The sequence below is a fragment of the Taeniopygia guttata genome, chromosome 17 (genome assembly GCF_048771995.1).
Source record: "Taeniopygia guttata chromosome 17, bTaeGut7.mat, whole genome shotgun sequence".
NCBI lineage: Eukaryota > Metazoa > Chordata > Aves > Passeriformes > Estrildidae > Taeniopygia > Taeniopygia guttata.
The window spans coordinates 6785068-6804771 of NC_133042.1; the positions used below are offsets into that span (position 1 = coordinate 6785068).

A 19704-nucleotide genomic window follows, 5' to 3' on the forward strand; every position below is an offset into this window, starting at 1 on the left:
AGTGAAGTGGTGTGGGGATCAGAGGCAGAGCTCCCCTGTGCATCCCACTTTTGCAAATACAGCCCCTGTGGGGTGTGGGTCAGGGCTTGCCCAGGGGCACAGCACCGTGCCAGGCTGCCTCTCTCCCTCCTGTCTCCCTCCCTGTCACCCTCCTGCTGCCACGGGTCAAATCCAGAGGGTTCCATAGTCCCCAGAGGGATTCCCCTGGCACAGACTATAATTAGCATTAGCTGCAAGCTGCTAATGAGGTCTGGTGATGATCTGGTTTTGCTACCCCATGGAGATGCCTCCACAGGAATGTGCCCTCAGTCAGGTCCAGGGGACTGGGCTGACTCATGGCAACAGGCAGGGATGGGGCCCCATTCGAGGGTGCTGGTGTGGAGGAGTTGGGGTGTCACAGACCCACCACCCAGGCAGGCTGGTGTAAGTGGGAGAGCAGTCAGTGCCCCCCATAAATCAGCGCGGGGAGAAGAAGGTGCTTCAAAGCGAATCTGTTTCAAAGCCTTTCCCTAATCCCTTCTTGATTTTGGGGCTGCAAAAATAGTGGTGACCCTTACCAATTGAAGGAAAAGCCTCATGTGAAGCACCACAAGCTCATTCTCAGGGCTGAGGAATGGAGGAGCCCAGCTATGCCAGCGCAGCTGAAGATGCAAATCCCCAATCCACAAAGAAATGGAATTGTTTTGGGGATGGAGCACTGGATGGTCTGGCCTGGGGACTAGGATGTCCTGCGGGGATCCCGAACTCCACAGCTCTGCCTCACATACTTCGACATTCCCAGCAGCTTCCACAAGATGGACCTCGGAGCGAGAGGAGGTGCCGGGGAGGGGGACACGTCCCATCCCATCCCATTCCATCCCATCCTATCCCACCCCGTCCCATCCCGCTCCGTCCCGCCCTGCCATCCAGAGGAGGCTCAGGCTCGGGCCAGGCATGGCACAGCCTCCCGGGCTCTGCCTGCTGGCCCTGCTGGGGCTGGGGCTGGGGCTGGGGGGCTCATCCCCCTGCCAGGACCCTCGGGGGCAGCCCCGCCGCTGCATGCCCGATTTCGAGAACGCCGCTTTCGGCCGGGCCGTGCAGGTCACCAACACCTGCGGGTCCCCCCCGGAGGATTTCTGCCTGCACACGGGCGGCCAGCACGCCAGCGCCCTGTGCCACCGCTGCGATGCCACCGACCCCCGGCGCCACCACAACGCCTCCTTCCTCACCGACTTCCACAGCCAGGAGGAGAGCACCTGGTGGCAGAGCCAGTCCATGGCCTTTGGCATCCAGTACCCCAACTCCGTCAACATCACCCTGCGCCTGGGTAAGTGCCGGCAGCAGCCCGGGGGTGTCGGTGTCGGTGTCGGGTGCATCGAGATCCTGCTGCCGGTACTGGATTAAGGACAGGACCCTCCCCTGGGCTGTTTTGGGGGGTTTATGGAAGGAGCTGCCCTCTGCAAAGCACTGAAAGGACTCGGGGGGGTTCTGCCCTGTCCATCAGCCCAGTCCCAGGTGCCAGGAGCTGTGCCTGTCTGTGCTGCTGCCCAGCCAGCCATGCCCGGAGTGCCTGCTCCCCCTTCACCCAGGCTGCTTTTTTTTCACTGATTTTGGAAGCCTGCAGAGCAGGAGGCAGATATTTCCCACCCTGGGAGAGCCTTGCCCGGGGAGGGTGACTACCACGGGTGCCAAGCCCCTCCTGTTTCACCCCCTTGCGTTGCTCAGGGTGCCTGGCATGTCTCAGGGTGCCGAGCTCCAGACACTCCGTGCAACCCCAGTGGGTTTCCCCAGCTGGCATCGACCCTCTGTGTTTTAAATACTGTGCGAGCCGCCCACCTGGAGGGTATTTAAACCCAAGGGGCATGCCTGGCATTTTAAAAAGGTTTTATAACATTTTCCTGCCATCTAAACTCTCCTGGCTGTTGGCCAGCGCTGTAAAATCTTCATTCTCTGCAGTCTCCTGCCATCTGCATGCCGAAGGCGGGTAGTGGAGGGGCTGTGGCTGGAGCTGCTGAGGGGCACCGAGCCCTGCTGGTGGGACCCAGCGAGGTCGGGGTGACGGTGGAGGGTCCGTGTGGCCCCGGCAGTGACCGGGGGAGCTGCCCGGCTGGGTGGAGGTCGCTGCTTTCCCAGCCCCCTGCCAGCGGGCGGACATCTGTTCCTGTCCCCAGGCTGGGGCTGGGCTCCCCGGCCATCCTCACCCCCTGCCATCCTCACCCCCTGCCATCCTCACCCCCTGCCATCCTCACCCCCTGCTCCTGCCAGCCCTGACAGAGGGGATTTACCAGCCTCTTGTCCACCTAAGGCAGGCTGTCAGATTGTCCCGAATCTGCTGGTGGGTGACCCGGGGCACAGACCACCCGAATGCAGCCTGGGTGGCTGAGCCAGCTGCTGCTGGGCGACTTTGTGGCCACCAGTCCCAGCACAGCGACATGTGCGGGCTCTGCATGCCCCAGGGCTTCCTTCCCATCCTCTGTCCTTCTTCCTCTGTGGTCCTTCTTGGACCCCACACTCGGGTTTCCAGCGGAGTCCAGTCCCTGTGACTGCCCTGCCGTGTCTGTCTCTGTTAACACACCAAGACTAAAGCATCGCACTGAGCTCATCTCCCAGCCTGTCCTGCTCACCTTCATGAGCTGGAGCATCCTCTGCCATTGTACCCTTCTTCCTGCATGGCCCCTTTATCTTGCCATGCTAAAAAGTGCCATCGTGGTGCTTGGCACATCATTGTCTGACCTTTCCCACAGTTGCCAGGCCCTGTTCTTGTCCCAGCCACGGATGTTTTTATTGCTGCCTTACTGCTTTCACTTGGGTTAAGCAGGAAAAGCCCAACTGGCCCCTGCAGTCCTCTGGAATGCACCCTGGGCTGAGTCCTTGCTCCTGAGCTCTACCGAGTAATTGGGTTTTTCATCCCATGTAGTGTGCCCCCCTAGCCTGCCTGTCTTGCTCAGTCACACCTCTTGTAAGTTCTCCAGCGTGGTTGCCTGGGGAGCTTATTAAATAAGACATGGGATGACTTGGACAAGACCTGTGTTTACCTGCATGTTGTTGATTGGCGTTAATTAGATTTATGCTCCTTTAAATCTCTTCTCCCCGTGAGGTTACAGTCATGCTGTTATGGTGCAGTGGGCTTGCAGCTGGTCGATCATCCCAAGTGTCCACAGCTCTTGTATTTGCCCTGTCAGGAATGATGTCAGGAAGGAACCCAAAATATCTGTGGCTTGCAAAGGCAACAGACACCAGGGCTCCTCAGGAAGAAATCTGAATGTCAGTGGCTCATTTTGGAGTGTCTAGATCAGGCGCTGTCTCTGTCTGTGACTCTGACTCTGATTTTCCTGTGGGACTAGAGATGACAGGACATGTAGGTGACATGACTGTCCCACATGCTCCTTTCCTCCTCTCCAGAATTCTCTTCTTGGAGCCCCAGAGCAGTACAAGCTGCAGTTTGGGCTCAGGGGGAGGCAGGTGCACAATTTATTCAAGTGACAGCACAGCTGGGAGAGCACCCAGGGGTCCTGGTGCTGCTTGTGCACCCTTCCCAGCATCACTGTCCAGCAGCACATCTGGCTTTGGGACATGTCACACCTGGGCAGCAGAGAGAGACAACAAACCTGGTTTATTTTCTGGTTTTTTTTTTTTTTTTTCCCTTAGGAGAATTTGGCTGATTAAAAAGCCTGTCTGGGAAAAACACATGAAAATTCTCAGACAGGCTTTTTAATCAGCCAAATTTCTCCTCTCATGAAAATTCCTCAGAAAAGTGAATCTCCTCCAGCCCAGCTGGAGGCACCAAACTGGGTCTCCACCAGCGTGGCCGTCCCCTCCCCTCGTGTGGGGCCACTTGGGGCAGTTTATTGACACAGCCCTGCCTTCCCTTCCTCTCCCAGAGGAAACTGCTCCGGGAGGTGACGGCCCCGACCTCGCTGTTTTGGTAGAGAACCCCTTGGGACCACGCAGGCTGGGAACCGGCGCCTGCCAGGCGTCCCCCCTGCATGGGGCGCAGGACAGGGGCACCCCACTGTCACCAGCCCCAGAGGGACACAAGGCAAGGGTGGGACAGCCCCTTCTTGGCCCTCAGCACCTCTGGGTGGGCTGGGAGTGGGTCTGTCCCCCTCTCCCGGGCGCTTCCTGCATCCCTGATGGGATGCAGCTGCTTTTCCCAGCGCTGGTAGCCGGCTGCCTCGGCTCCCCCGCAGCAAAGTCGCGGCACATACGCGACAGTATTCATATGGGCCCAATTAAAGGCTTGTTTTCCTAGTCCTGGAATAACCCCTCTAACATTCCCAACTCATTATCTTTTCAAATAAAGCCAAAACCTTGCAGCTAATTGTTTTGTGCTGTCAGGAGTGGTGCTGTTATGGAGCAATTCAGGCTTTGAGCTGGTCCTTCATCTCTGGCAATTAAATGGGTCTGATGTTCACTTTGGTGTTTTCTCTTCTCCTTTCTGCTAATTCTTTCAAGCTCTTTCAGAGCTCGCTGGATGCCCCAAGGATTGGTGGCCTCTCTTTGTCTTCATCCCAGCAAAGATGGAAGCGATGCCAGGTCCTGGCATGGAGCTCCCTGGGAAGGGATTGGCCTTGACCCTTTCCAACTCTCCATCCCTAAAGCACCACTGCCCTGGGGATGCTTTCAGTGCTGTGGGCCTAACTCTTCCCCACAGCTGCTGGATAGAGCCTGGATTTGGAATTGCTCTTTGCCCATGCCACCCTCCCAATGACCCACACAAGGCACGGGCCTTGCACTGGGGTGAGAGCCAGCTTGGACCTGGACAGGATTTGGAGGAGGAGCTGGTGGAGGGCAGCTGGGTGACAGTGGGGATTTTAGCTGTGGTGGGTGCCGCAGATGCTGTTGGGGTAATCCGGGCTGTGGTGCCCATCGGGTGGCCGGCAGAGGGTTGCAGCATGGTGGGTCTGTCCCCAGGCAAAGCCTACGAGATCACCTACGTGCGGCTGAAGTTCCACACCAGCCGCCCCGAGAGCTTCGCCATCTACAAGCGCAGCCGCGCCGAGGGGCCCTGGGTGCCCTTCCAGTTCTACAGCGCGTCCTGCCAGAAGACCTACGGGAAGCGGCCGCGGCAGTACCTGCGGCCAGGCGAGGACGAGCAGGTGGCCTTCTGCAGCGACGAGTTCAGCGACATCTCCCCGCTGAGCGGGGGCAACGTGGCCTTCTCCACCCTGGAGGGACGGCCCAGCGCCTACAATTTTGATGGAAGCCCCGCGCTGCAGGTGCCATCAGGGTGGGAGGGGTGTGGTGCATGGAGCCTTGGGATCAAGGGTATTATTGCACCCAGCTGGGGTAAAAGTGCTGGCAATGCGCTGCATCCTGGCTTGAAAAGCTGCAGGATCTGTCCTGGTTGGGCTGGGAACTGGTGGCCCAGGTCTCTCTACCAAGGTGGCTTCCCCATGTCCCCTGCAGGAGTGGGTGACAGTCACTGACCTGCTCATCTCTTTGAACCGGCTCAACACATTTGGGGATGACATCTTCAAGGACCCCAAGGTGTTGCAGTCATACTACTATGCCATATCTGACTTCTCCGTTGGTGGCAGGTGAGGAGCAGCCGGGCAGAAATGTGGGGACCTTCTTGGGGCTGTGGGATTGGGGCAGCTGCTCCCCACCTCACTGTTGTTTAATTGTGATTTTGGGGCAAACTGCTCAGATGTGGCTTGCTCCATGTGTAAACTGGAGCTGGAGGTGCCGAGATGGGTGATTAAACCTGGAGACCTCCCAGCTGTGCAGAAATCTTTTCCCCACTAGCCCGCTCCATGTACCACCAGCTGTATTTGCTTTGTTCCCTCCCAGCCCAATGGCTTTTAATGACACTGGGACTCGTGCTGCTCCTCCTGTGACTCTAATGGTTCCTGGGCAGTGCAAAAGGGGAGCCATGGGGTTCTAGTGGAAAGATAACCTGAAGCTGCAAAGGCTGTTGGAGGAGCTTGGAGTCAGCATGACCACAGGCAGAGAAGCTGGAAAAACTGCCAGCAGGAAAGGGCAGCAGATATGGGATAGAGATGCAGGTGGCACCCACTTGATGCTGCCCGTGGGCTGTGCTGCTCATGCCCTTCCCCACCTGGGGGAAGTGGAAAATTTCGCTATCCTTGAGAGAGCTCTCTGACCCAGACAGCAGGGCTGGGACAGCTCCCAGCCAGCCAACAGACCTGTAGCTGTTGTCCCACCTCCAGGGACAGCAGCTGGAGCTGGTTAGCATGGGCCACCCTCGGAGTGTGACCTCCTGACTGGCCAGGCTGGGAGAGCCTCGGGAACAGGATGGGCGGCCTCAAGGCCAGCACAGCCTGAGCTGCTCTCACCCCAGCGCCAGCCCAGCAGCGGGGTCACACACTGCACAGCCTGGGCACCATCCTGCTGCTGCTGCTGCTGCTGCTGCCCACCCCGGTGCTCAGAGCAGCTCCCCCGCGCCGGGGTCTCGCCGCAGGTGCAAATGCAATGGCCACGCCAGCGAGTGCGCGCCGGACGAGGCCGGGCAGCTGGTGTGTGTGTGCCAGCACCACACGGCCGGCACCGACTGCCAGCGCTGCCAGCCCTTCTACCAGGACCGGCCCTGGGCGCGCGGCACGGCCGAGGCTGCCCATGAGTGCCTCCGTGAGTATCCCCTGGGTGGCTCCGTGGCCACAGCGGTGGTTGGCCCTGATGGGCTGGGCTGGTGCATCAGCCCACCTGGCACCTCCTGCCCTTCCTGCACCTGCTTCATTTTGGGAGGGAAGGAGGGTTTGTACCCCGGGGCTGCCCTTCACAGCAGCACCCCGAGTGTTCCCATTCCCTTTACCCCACGAGTGCAGCCTCTGCTCCCAGCTCTGCTCCCGCCCCATCCTCCCGCCTCTCCCCCAGCTTGCAACTGCAGCGGCCGCTCCGAGGAGTGCTTCTACGACCGGGAGCTGTTCCGGCGCACCGGGCACGGGGGACACTGCCTCAACTGCCGTGACAACACGGCCGGGCCCCACTGCGAGAGCTGCAGGCAGAATTACTACCGCTGGGAGCCGCAGGGAACCTGCCAGCCCTGCCACTGCCACCCCGCAGGTGTGTAGGGCTGTGCCAGGCTCCGGCTGCAGAGCTCTTGCTGCCCCAGCCGGAGTTTGGTCGGAGGGATGGTTTTGGTGGATTGTTTTTTGCTCAGGGTTTCCCCATCTTCCCCGTCCTGTGTCTCTCCCCGGCTGGGGTTGAGCCTCAGGTTGTCCCCGCAGGTTCCCTGCAGCCCCAGTGCGACAACTCGGGGACCTGTGTCTGCAAAGCCAATGTGACGGGCTGGAAGTGCGAGCGCTGCAAGGATGGATACCACAGCCTCAGCGAAGGTGGCTGCAGGTGAGGAGGAGCCGGCCCCGGGCAGGAGCAGCGGGATGGAACCGGGGTTCACCTCCTGCCTTTACCTCACCCCATCCAGACCCTGCACCTGTGACCCCGCGGGCAGCGTGGGCACCTGCGACCCCACCACGGGGCACTGCACCTGCAAGGAGAGGGTGGAGGGGCACTTGTGCAACAGGTGAGCACCGTCGCCCTGGCATGGGGACGGGAACACTGTCCCTTTCCAGGCTTGGACTTGGTGGCAGGGCTGTGGGGCTGCATTCCTCTGCACCACTGGGACTGGGCTTACAAGGAGCTGTCACCAGCGTCCCACAAGGACACACTGCCGCGGTTCCCTGCAGCTCTGCCTGCCCTGTGCCACATTCTCCCGTCTCCTTCTTCCCCGTGTCCAGGTGCCAGCCGGGCTGGTTTAACCTGCAACCCCACAACCCCATTGGCTGCTCCAGCTGCTTCTGTTACGGCCATTCCAGCGCCTGCAGGGCGGCAGATGGCTACGAGGAGACCTACATCCTCTCCGACTTCAGCCAAGGTAACGACCCCCTCCCCACACCGGTGAAACGGAGGGCGCTGCTCCGCCAATTTCAGCCAAGATGTTTGGGAAGGATGTGGATGAATGTCGCTGTTCGGGGCTGAGTACCTCCCTTTGGAGCTGGTGATGGGTGGAGAGGGTTTGTTCTACTGTTAAACCTCAGCTTCTGCCCCCGGCCCCACGGTGACAGGGTGTCCGTGACTCCCCCGAGCCACCCTGCTCCTGTGGGGCCAGGCGTGGGCATTCCACCACACCAGGGACTGCAGGAGCGCTAAAGATCAGCTCAGAAAGAGAAAAAAATAATAGGATGGAGCTTGCTGGGAACTTTCCCAATGATTCCCTCCTCTCCCTATGCTCGGCTGGGATGTGCCAGCGCTGTGGGACGGGAGGGATGTGGTGCTTTTGGCCGGCTGCTGGCAGGGCTGGGATGCTCGGGGAAGCCCTGCCATCTGCCGCGCATGCCGGCGTGTGCCACCCCGCTGCGGGGACACCGCGGGGACGGGCACCCACGGCTGGCACCCCCTGTGCCTCCCCGTTCCCAGATGGATACGAATGCGCCAGGCACTGGTGGATCTTAATTGCCTTTAAACCGCGCTGCCAATTGCTGTGCTGCTGGAATGTCTTCTACGGCCTTGAAACTGAGCCAGGCTTTAAACAGAGTCTTTTTTTCCACCCTTCACACAGGCAATTTGGGGCTGCTCCTTTGGGGGCTGGTTTGGCAGTTTCCGAGCTGAGATGCAGCCACAGCGCCCTCCTAAATCCCCGCTCCCCAAAACATTCCCCAGTCCACAGCGGAGAGGGGATCAGATGGAATTTTCCTAAACTGGGCAAAAGTATAAACTGGGGATGGTTTGATAACAGAGCACAGCCCACTTGAGAGATTTCCAAGTGTTTGTCCTGCAGGGCTGGAAGAAATAACCAACTCTGCAGAGTCAGGGGGGAGTTTAACTGCTTTCTTAAGGAAACCAACTTAATGCAATTATGCCCTGTCTATTCTGGGCTTCTCCAGCATTTCTTCTCAGGCTTTCTGTGCTCACCAGCCCACAGTAATGTTAGAGTAGCAGCACAGGCAGGGGGCAAAAGTTTAAAGATAATCATTTCCTCCAAATCTAAGAAAATAAATAGATGGGGGGTGGTTAAGGCCACCCTCCAGTGCATGAGAACGCAGAGCCCAAGTGGAGCAGGGTGTTACAAAATGCTGGCCCCTTCCAAGACTCAAGAGAGTGTTGGGAGGAGGGACAGAGCCCCTGAAAGCAGCACCCTGCTGGTGCTGTGCTGGCAGGGACTCGTGGCTCCCTTAGCTGTGCCCTGTCACTGTATCCTGTCACACAGGGCTGGAGGGCTGGGCTGCCACAGCTCCAGGCACCACAGACCTGCCTCTGCGCTGGGCTGGCCGGGAGATCATCGCCGAGTGGGATGGAGAGGAGTCTGTGGATTTTCTTGCGCCAGGTACTGTGTGTGCTGGGTCCCCGGGGGGCTGCTCTGCCACGAGGACCCTCTGGTGCTCTCGTCCCACTGCGATGCTGGTGCAGGAGGCACTGGGCTCCATTCCAGAGCTGAGCAGGTTTCTGTAGCAGAAGACAGTGAGGGGTATTGGAACAGTGGCCCAGGTCCCCAGGAGGGCAGGCTGGAGCTGGCATCACTCTGGGAGGGTGACTTTGGCTCCTGATGATGGTGGAGGGAATAGGACTGCACTGGCAGTCCTGGCAGGGCTGATGCCTTCATGTCCTACAGACTTTGCTCCTCTCTCCCCTCCCAGAGAAGTTTCTGCAGAACCAGCGCCTCAGTTATGGGCAGCTCCTGTCCCTGCTGCTGGGAGTGGAGAATGGGACAAGAACAGAAAGTGGGGTGCCCCTGCTCCAGGTCCAGCTGCTGCTGGAGGGCGAGGGGATGGAGATCACCATGTCCAGCAGCAAGAGCCAGCTCCAGCATGGAAAGCAGGCTGTCACCTTCAGGTACCCATCTCAGAGTTTTGGGGAACATCAGTGGGATTTAGGGCTCAGTGCCTGATTTGTCTGGGCTGCCCTTTACTGCTCGCTGCCCCCCTTGGGGATTTAACTGTGCTGTGCCCAGGTCCCAGCCAGGAGCTGAGTGTCCTGCAGCACCCAGCTCAGACTGGCCCTGTCCTGCCTCCCCCACTCCCTCTCCCACAGGCTGCACGAGGCAGAGGAGGGTGCAGAGCCTTTGCTGTCGGCCTTCAGCTTCCAGCGCCTGCTCTCCAATCTGACCTCCCTCCGCCTCCGCGTGAGCGGCCCCGTGAGAGGTGGGTGGCTCCACAAAACATCCCAAAGGTGGCCCCACAAAACATCCCAAAGGTGGCCCCACAAAACATGTGGACCAGGCTGGGGTGGGACTGGAGACATCGAAGCAGCATCAGGCTCTCAAGGATGAGAGGGATTGTAGGGGGTGTTTTGGGGCAGGGGCTGTCTCCTCTCTGTGAACACCCTTGGGCTCTCAGGGAGGTATTTTGGGGTCTCCTGTGCCTGTCTGGAGCATTTCAGAGCAGAGCAGGGGACGCACCATCCCATTCCCACACCGCTCTCCCCTCCCACAGGCAGGCTGTCCCTGAGCGAGGTCCAGCTCACATCTGCTCACCCTGGGCCAGGCACACGGGCAGGTTGGGTGGAGGAGTGCACGTGTCCCATGGGCTACACCGGGCAGTTCTGCCAGTCCTGCGCTCCTGGATTCAAGAGGGACATCCCATTTGGCGGCCCCTTCGTCAGCTGCGTGCCCTGCACCTGCAACCAGCACGGGGACTGCCACCCCCTCACAGGTGTGTACCCCTCAGTAGCTCCGTGTGTGGGTGACAAATCCATGCCTTTGCTTGTTCTGAGGGCAGCTGGGAACCATTGGTGAGGTTGTGGTTCCCAAAATTTGCAAGTTGAATTGCTTGGGTGGTTCTAGGCACAAACTGCAAAGATAAGTGCAATAATGGTGTTAATTTATAATTAGAGGAGCATTTTTCATGATACTTGAGGACTTTTGAGGAGGAGAAGGGAAGGGTGCTGGTCTTCAGAAGAGTGCAGGGGCAGCAGAGAGAGTTTTTCTGGGCTGGATCTCATAGGCAGCTTCACTGCCCGATGAGAGGAGCAGGACTGGGTGCAGCTCTGGAATCTGCAACTGAGGGTTAACCTGAGCAGAGAAAAAAGCAGGAGAACACAGAGGTGCCGGGCTTGAGGGAAGACACCAGAGGAGCCAGCTCTTGTGCTGCCAGCCAGCCCCTCGGTGGCTGGTTCTCCTCAGTGATGTACGGCAGGATGGAGAGGGCTGGAGGGGACAGAGTGCTCCTGCCCTGTCCACGAAAACACAGCAGCAGCTCTGCAAACCCGCCCTCATCCCGCAGAGCCGGGGCTGGCTCTGGCACAATCCCCAGGGATGGGGCCAGGCTTTTGATGTTCCGGCCTGGGCGCTGCCAGCCTGCGCACTTCCTTTAGTTTATTTTTCCACTTCTTCCTGCCACCCGCTTTTTCTTTATTTTCCATCGTCTGACTCTGCCTGGACGTGGGGAAAATGGAATAACACTCCCTCCTGCGCAGCCTTCCTGGTATGACCCGACCCCACAACACATGGGGGAATCCTCCCCCTGCCTCCTCTCTCCAGTGAAGCAGAGCATCTGCCTGGAGGTGGGGGGTTCCTTGGGCGCTCTTCCTCCTCTTCCTCCCTCTCCTGCTCACAGCCCATTTCGGAAGGCTGACTCACCGGCTGGGCTCGCTCTGGGGAGATGCTCCCCGGTGGGTGCAGGGCCGGCTGCTTGTGTTTTCCAAGGCGGGCTGGAAAGGAGCGCCTCGACACTCAGAAATGTGTTGTGGATTACGGCAGGCGCCGGCAGCCTCCGCACACACTGATGGGGATGTCTGTGCCAGCGCTGCTTCGTCCCTGCGTCGCTGTGGCCTCCGTGTCCTCTCCAAAACCTTCTCCCTCTCCAAAACCTTCTCCCTCTCCAAAACCTTCTCCCTCTCCAAAACCTTCTCCCTCTCCAAAGACAGAGCAAGGAGGGAAAATGTCCTGACAACTGTATGGAGATGTGCAACCCTTTGCTTGGGGCTATGCGTTCCTCTTGCCACGCTCAGCGCTGGGCTCTCTATCCCTCCCGCAGTCCCTGCTGTTATTCGGGGTTGGGTTTTCACAGACCCTCAGCTCTGTTTTCCTCCCCGCAGGGCACTGCCAGTGCTTGCACAACACAGAGGGTCCCTTCTGCGAGCGCTGCAGCCCCGGTTTTTATGGCAACCCCTTCGCTGGGCGCTCTGATGATTGCAAGCCCTGCCCCTGCCCCGGCCGCTCGCCCTGCACCGAGGTGCCCAGCACTGGGGAGGTGGTCTGCACCCACTGCCCCCCGGGGCAGAGAGGTGAGGCTGGGGGTGGGTGGGCACAGGGGCTGTGGGCAGCGTGGGCACGGCTGGATGCTCCCCACCTTTCCACCTTCCCCAGGAAAACGCTGTGAGCTCTGTGATGACGGGTTTTTCGGGGACCCCCTGGGGCAGAGAGGTCCCGTGCATCCCTGTGAGCCCTGCCAGTGCCACGGGAACGTGGATCTCAATGCCGTGGGCAACTGTGACCCCGTGTCGGGCCGATGCCTGCGCTGCCTGTACAACACAATGGGCGACCACTGCGAGAGGTGTCGGCCGGGCTTCTACGGGGATGCGCTGGCTCCCAGCCCTGCTGGCAAGTGTGCACGTACGTACAGCCCCCGGGCACGGCTCACTTGCAGCCAAAATCCTCCCAGCAGTGAAGGCAGAGGGTGGAAGGGGATGCCCAGCAGGTTTAGGGGTTGATGGATAGTCCAGGTTACCCCCCACCCCGTGTTCCCCATTGCCCTCTTGTTCCACTGCCGCCCTTCCCCAGAGATACTCTGGCCTGCAGGGACTCTCTGGAGGTATTTTGTCTCCCATAGCTTGTGATTGCAACCCCAGTGGCTCAGACCCGAGGATGGAGGGCTGTGATCCTGGCACGGGCCAGTGCCACTGCCTCCCACACGTGACAGGCAGAGCCTGTGGGCAGTGCCAGCCCGGCTACTACGGCCTGGAGCCCACCGTGGGGTGCAAGAGGTATGTGGGGCATGGCATGGGGCATGGCATGGGACTGCCAGGGGACAGCAGTGGCTCCATGTTCCCAGCTCTGCTCTCTGCACTGACTGCCTGCTCATGACCCTCCACTTCTCATGGCAGCTGTGAGTGCCACCCAACAGGGTCACGGGAGAGTGGGTGCCACGTGCTGACGGGGCAGTGCTCCTGCCAACCCGGTGTCACAGGGAAGAAATGTGATCAGTGCCAGCACGGCTTCTTTGGCTTCTCTGCCAGAGGCTGCCGAGGTAATGGGAATGGGCACTGCATCTTTGTCCCTAAAGCAGGGCTGGCAGCCACAGTGTGATGCCTTTCTGCCACCACTGCAGCCTGCAACTGCTCCCCGCTGGGCTCCGTCACCCCGCAGTGCCACGAGAACAGCACCTGCCTGTGCCACCCCGGCTTCGTGGGCTACAAGTGTGACCGCTGCCAGGCCAACTTCTTCCTTGAGCCACTGAGCTCCCGCTGCCAGCAGTGTCCTGCCTGCTACGGGCTGGTGAAGGACGAGGTACAGCCTGTGCACTGCTGAGGCAGGCACAGCACCCCGCCCCTGCAGTGCCTCACTGTCCCCCCGTGTCCCCCCGTGTCCTGCCCGCAGGCTGAGCGCCTCAAGGCCAGGCTGCAGGAGATGGAGGAATGGCTGCAGAAGCCAGGCTGTGATGCCCGCCCGGGCCAGTCTGCCATGCTGGGAGATGCACCCCGGGGAGATGGGCTGCCCAGCCCACATCTCCTGAGAGGTACAGGGGGCTCTCCTTCCTTTCACCTACTCCACCCTCTGCTCCCTCAGGGTGCTGTGACATGCTGGGTGGGTGCAAGGAGGTCCCAGGTGAGCGCTGGCCTCAGTGTGGTGTGGCCTGGGGGGAGGGCAATGGAGGGGACATGCCTTTGTGGGAGGACAGAGCACTGCAGGGATGCTCACACCACTGAGGTCTTGGAGCAGGCAGTGATGGGCATTACTGGGGGCTGAGCACCAGCACATGGGTACCCTTTGGGTGCTGAATTCCTGGGTCCCTCCTGAGCACCCAGAGGGACTGTATTCCCCTTTCATTAATAGCTGTTTGGCAGGGGCTGGGGCATGGGGCAGCCCCAGACAACCCCAGTGGGCAACGAGATGCTTGTGCTGCCCACAGGTGCCTGGGCCACCCTCTTGGTACAGGTGGGGCAGCTGGCAGGGGCACTGAGCACTGCACGGGGCCGTCTCACCAATGCCAGCCGGGCCACCAGATGCTCTGACCACGGACCCCCCAAGACCTGCACGCTGCTCTCGGAGATCGGGGCCGTGCTGCAGTCGGCCCAGCAGGAGATCCTGCATGCTGCAGACACCCTGGCTACCACGGTGGGGGCTCTCAGTGGCCCTGGGCTCCCGAGGGGGGTGGTGACAATCCTGGGGGGCACTGGGATGTGCCTCTCGGGACTGTTGGGGTGGGATGTGACCAGCAGAGCAGGGGAGCAGGAAAGCCTGGGGTCCATGTGGGTGTAGCCCTCCTTGCAGCTGAGTCAAGAGGAGATACTTTCCTTGCTCTAGCCCTTTGGGAGGTTCTTGTGGTGCTGGGCTGGCAGGGTCCAGGGGTGCCTGCTCCCTGCAAGGGTCTCAGCTCTGCTGTTTGCATTCCAAGGAAATTCCCCAGGAAATCCCACAGCAGCCCACAAACTGGAGCCACTGGGCACTGGAGGCTCAGGCTCTGTCCAAGAGGTAAGACCTGGACAGGCAGAGGAAGCTGCCAGCCCAGCTGGGGGTGCAGGGGGCCCACTCCTTTGGCAGGAGGCCAATCCTGATACCTTCTGTCTGGGTGTCCTTGTCCCTGCAGCCACAAGGAGTCCATGGCACAGGTGGAGGCCGTGGTCAGGAGAGCACTGCGTGCCTCCAGCGCCAGCTCCGAGCTCCTGCGGGACCTGCTGGAGGGAAACGCCACACGGGACGTGCAGCATGAGCTGGAGGCTGGGTGAGGGGCTGGCAGGGCACCTCAGCCCCTTTCCTCTGGCCAGGTCCCTGTTATAGGACTTGGTTGTGGTGATTTGGCACCTACCCAACACGCACGTGCTGGGCACCTTTAAACTCAGTGCTGTAAAGTGCAGGGACAGTGTGCTTCGTGCTGGAGGAGTTCAGGAAAAGCCCCCAGAATTTCCTGCTACATCCATGTCCAGGGCCAAGTTGTCCTCGTCATCCTTCAAGGGACCAGAGGGCCCTGGCTGACAGGAGTGTCCTGTCCGTGTAGGTATGAGGAAATCCAGCGGGCACAGGAGGAGCTGGGCGCTGGCATGGCAGAGGTGGCAGTGGGGGCCAGGAGAGCTGTGACAGCCGTGGAACAGGCACATGCTGACCTGGCTGAGAGACTTTTGCAGGTGGCTGCTCTGGGGCAGGTGAGCAGCACCCAAACTACAGCTCCTGCTGGCGTGCCTACCTCCTGCTTTACCAGTGCTGCCTCCTGAGCTGGGAGATGGTCTCATGGAGCCTCTGCTGATCCTTCAGCAGGTGCTGCCAGTGCAGGCTGCAGACCTGGCACAGGAGCTGGCAGTGCTGGAGCAGGCAGCAGCGGCCCAGGAGCCGCTGGCTCAGCGGGCTGTGGAGGCATCCCGCACACTGGCAGCTGGATTGCAGCTGGAGCTGCAAAGGACTCAGAGCTTCAAGCAGGTAATTGCTGCTCACAGGAACGAGGAGCCCCATCCCACTGCTCCAGCAACTGGAGGGACCATGCCTTGATGTTTTGGGAGATATCGTCCCTCGGGCTCCCAGATGTGCCTAGGAGCTTGCTGCCAAACAGGAGCAGGCTGAATCTCACATTTCCCAGTTGGGTGCAGCTCTTCACCCACTCTCCAGCCTCATTCCTCCTCTCTTCTCCTCTCCAGCTGCGGGACCAGGCTGGCTCTGCCCATGACATGGCCACCATGGCTGTCTCCAGAGGAAAAGCTGTGCTCTCCGATGCCGAGTCCCTCCTGGCCAGCTTGGAAGGTAAAAGGCACCAGTCAGAGCATCTCCAGCCACAACCTGGCTCTCACCAGGTGACAAGGAGAGATTTGGACAGTTTGGTGATGGTCACGTTGCTCCTATAGGCATGAAGAAGGTGCTGGGGCATCAGAAGAGTCAGGCTGCCCTGAGGAGGAGGATGGCCACTGTGAGGGACAGAGTGATGGTGGATGCTCAGAGGAAGATTAAACAGGCAGAGAAGACACTGGGAAACTCCCTGTCCATCTCCACCACAGCCCAGAGGACAGCTGGGGAGGCTGAGCAAATCTCTGAGGGGAGTGCCAAGGTCTGAGCTGAGGGATTGGGGTGGAGCTGCTGGGCATGGCCAGGCTGGCAGCCATCACCTACAGAGCCCAGGCTGCTGCAGGCAGGGCTGCGTGTCCCCAGGTGACTGTTCCCATCTCTGTCCCTTTGCAGAGGGCACGGGCTGTGCTGCAGGAGAGCAAACAGGCCCTCAAACATGCCAGCCAGCTCTCCACACGTGCCAATGAGACCCAGTGGGAGCTCTCCCGGCAGGAGCACATGGCTGAGAAGCTCAGGGCAGACCTGGAGGAAGCACAGCAGGTCAGTTGGGTTTCCTTGGGCAGGTTGTGTCCTCCAGAGCATGGAAGCAGCTTTGCCCACAGCCCAAAGCATAAGGAACAACCGGATTGGGAGCTCCACTGTAGGGACAACACCTTAGGGATCTTCCTGGGATCTTCTCTACCACCCAGCCAAGGGTCAGTGATGTCCCTGATCTGTGTGTCTGTCTCTGTTGGAAGGTGGGGTCAGAGGTGAGTGAGATGGCAAAAAGTCTCCAGGAAGCCCGGGGCTCACTCATGTCAGACATCGAGACCCTGAACAACCTGCTGAACAGCTTAGGTGAGACCTGGTGGGAAATGGGGTGCAGGTTCCAGGGAAAGGGCTGGGCTAGTGGGGGCCAGGCCTCCCCTGCTCACTGGTACTCCTGCTTGATGGCCAGCCAGGCTGAGCCGGGTGCTCTTTGGCTGAGATCATCCATGGTCTCAGCAAGGCTTTTTAAAGGCTCATGTCTTGAGGAAATCCTTCACGAAGAATGAATTGGGACTTGCAGAATGTGTGTGCTCATGTCTGGTCTGGGTACACTGATCTTCCTTGGGATCCCCAGGGGGAGCAAGGCTGGCAAAGTCCCTTTGGAACTGGGGGCTGTGCTAGACTGGGTTTGCTCCTTGGTGCTGGTTGGTCTTGCTCCAGCTCCTCATGTTTTTATCACGTGGGTTTATTTCTGAGCATTCCAGAACTCTTGCATCCAAGAAATTTTACAAAAGGGTGGAAACCATGACCCATTTGTAAGAGTGAGAAGTGCCCAGGCTCTGCCTGGAGCGACAGCTCCATTTTCTTATCTGTGATCAGTGCGAAGCTGCAAAGCCTCCATGCCCTGCTGCACCCACTCCCTATAGCTTGCCTGGTGCCATGGAGTACATCCAGAACATCTCCTGTCCACCTGTCTGCTCTCATCCATGTCCTCTCCCCCTTGCCCAGGTAACCTGGAGCAGGACGTGGAGGTGGACGCAGTGCTGAGCGCGGGGAGGCTGCAGCTGGAGCAGCTGTGGCTGCGCCTGGCCACGCCGGGTGCCCTGGCCAGCCAGCTCAGCCGGCTGCAGCAGGAGGCAGCACAGCAGCAGGAGAAGATCCAAGCATTTGAGAGCGACTTGGCTGAGATCCGGGCTGACAAGCAGAACTTGGAGGACATTTTGCGGAGCCTCCCTGAGAGCTGCTCCAAGTGACAGGTCGCTGGCTGCTGCCACATGCCCTCTGTGCCCATCCTGCACGGGGAATGGCAGAGGGAAGGACACTCTGCATCCACCAGCATCAATCCCTCCCACCACTCCTCACACTGCCCTCCGTACAGTATCACACCCCAGGTCCTCTTCCACACCCGTTCAGGCTCCACAGCATGACTCCAGCCACCACCCCTGCCCTTGGGGAGGGGGGGATACCCACCTACCAGGGCCACCGATGTTTCTGTGCAGGATATGGAGCCATTCCAGGCTGGTATCTCACTGCAGAGTGAACAAAGGATCCTCACAGATCTCCTCCATCCCTCCTTTCCCATCGCAGCACGGCGCACTGGGCAGGGGCAGCTTACCAAGTATGCAATGTACCCAAGCTGTACTGCCTGGCACTCCCTCCTGCCCCAGGAGCAGAGAGAGGCTCTCACACGTGCTGGAAGCTGGTCCTGCTGCACAGTGTCATGCTCATGGGCTGTGGTCAGAGGTGCAGAGAGGAATCCTGGTGAAGCCAGGCAGAGAGCTGCTCGCTGGAGGGCACACAGCTTGCCTGCTTCCCAAGGGAAGGGAGTTCACAGCAGGGAGAGCTAAATTAATGAGCAGAAACAAAACAAATATGGATCCTCACCCAGCTCCTGAAAGGCAGGTGGGACATCCTCAGCCTGCTTCAGTATGAGAGGAGCTCAGGTTTTGCTGTTCCCTTGCTCCAGGGTAAGACAAGGCCACAGCCAGCTCTGCTTGGAATGTCACCAGGCATGGCTATAAACCACAGTCCCAGGGGCTGGGTGGCAGAGATGTAGTCAAGGGAGGTGTCAGAGCAGCAGCACCCACAGCCTCACAGGAGCACTGTGCCCCCCTGGCGAGGAGCTGGCTGATGGCAGCAGGCTGTGCAGCCAGTGTGGGCTGGATGGGGAGCAGCTGGACACCCGCTCCTGCCTGTGTCACTCCCACGGGGTGGCAGAGGTCAGTGGCTGTATTGCCTTTAAAGGAAAGCCATTTATGTTCCCCTGGGCTCTCATGTGGGCTGGGCTGCAGGACAAGCCAGGTCCTGGCTCAGCCCACCTTGTGCTGGCTGTGCTGTGACTCCAGGTAGCTGAAGTCATTCCCATGAGACCAGAAACGAGTCCCCAGGCTGGATCTTTCTTCATTTTTAACCGGTTTTACCCATGTTTTTTCTTCTCACAGTGCTGCAAATCAGGTTTGCTAAAGTCTTGTGTAATTTATGTAAAATTGCTGCCATTGGTGTTGAATTCCCCCAGCAACATTTCTGGTGGGTCCAGTGGCCTGGAAGGAACACAGAATTCTCCTACTGAGAACAAAGCATCACCCTTCTAATCCTGCACAAAAGCTGCCCAAGGAGTGGGGTGCCAGAGCTGCGGTGCTGTGGGGGTGTGATGGCAGGGGCTCCCCTGCTGCTGCCCAAGGACAGCTCTGGGAAAGCAAAGCCATGGAACAGTGAGAGCACAGCGTGATCCAGCTTGGCCAGAGGCAGGGAGTCATGGCCACTCACTGTCTCTCTGGGAGGACAATTATACATCTCCAGTGAACACACAAATTTGCTGCTCTTACAGAAATGTCAAGCCTCTGCTGCGTGCCTGCTGCTGAAGATGTGGTTCACGCTGCCTCCTGCCCTTCTGGAACTCTGTGGTGCCACCTGCCTAGAGCTATATCCATTAAAAATTCTTAATATAACACACAGCTGTCCATCCAGGGCGTGTGGAACACACTGGACCTGAGTTTGCTGCTTTTGAAGAGCAGGGGTTGAAATGCGGCTGCATTTGGGGTGGTGAGGGGAACACGTCTGAAAATTCCCACTAAACCCCACGTTAGTCGATGATTTTAACATAAGGTGTCAGGCTGACACCGGGACATCACCTCGGCCGCGAGTGTCCCTCGGGCCGTCCCTTTTCCCGCTGCTGGCGCTCCAGGCTTTATCCAACGCCGGGAAGCGGCTGGAGCATCCCTCCCCTGTCCCTGTGCCGCCGGTACCGGCGGAGCCGTGCCGCTCCCGGGGCAGCTCCGGAGCGATCCCCGGTGTCCCGGAGCGGCGGGCGGTGCGGGCAGAAGGAGCCAGTCCCTTCCCCCGTGCCCGGCACCTCGAGCCCCACCGCGGTA

The 19704-nt window shown here is 59.6% G+C and overlaps 1 protein-coding gene across 2 annotated transcripts; it reads left to right on the forward strand.

The window, feature by feature from the left end:
- The first annotated feature begins 913 nt into the window (after window positions 1-913).
- On the forward strand, window positions 914-19281 carry LAMC3 (laminin subunit gamma 3). Of its 2 annotated transcripts, none has more exons than XM_030286691.4 (28): window positions 914-1306; window positions 4894-5198; window positions 5389-5519; window positions 6404-6570; window positions 6817-7005; window positions 7170-7287; window positions 7367-7465; window positions 7680-7816; window positions 9149-9265; window positions 9576-9771; window positions 9970-10079; window positions 10371-10589; window positions 11974-12162; window positions 12245-12490; window positions 12708-12861; window positions 12982-13124; window positions 13206-13384; window positions 13475-13613; window positions 14007-14212; window positions 14493-14569; window positions 14685-14819; window positions 15093-15237; window positions 15347-15508; window positions 15724-15826; window positions 15928-16127; window positions 16259-16405; window positions 16603-16702; window positions 17342-19281. In XM_030286691.4, the coding sequence occupies exons 1-28, from the start codon at window positions 934-936 to the stop codon at window positions 17584-17586; spliced, it is 4731 nt and encodes a 1576-aa protein (XP_030142551.4). In that variant the 5' UTR covers window positions 914-933; the 3' UTR covers window positions 17587-19281. The 2 variants fall into 2 exon arrangements, with proteins under 2 accessions (XP_030142551.4, XP_030142552.4); XM_030286692.4 differs by having other exon boundaries at window positions 15350-15508.
- Window positions 19282-19704: the final 423 nt, after the last annotated feature.

Excerpts from the sequence above, each read along its gene's own strand:
- LAMC3 (XM_030286691.4), top strand. The coding sequence starts at position 934 with ATGGCACAGCCTCCCGGGCTCTGCCTGCTGGCCCTGCTGGGGCTGGGG. Across the intron at positions 5,520-6,403 it reads GACTTCTCCGTTGGTGGCAG|GTGCAAATGCAATGGCCACG; the intron begins GTGAGGAGCAGC and ends GTCTCGCCGCAG. Across the intron at positions 13,385-13,474 it reads ACGGGCTGGTGAAGGACGAG|GCTGAGCGCCTCAAGGCCAG; the intron begins GTACAGCCTGTG and ends TCCTGCCCGCAG.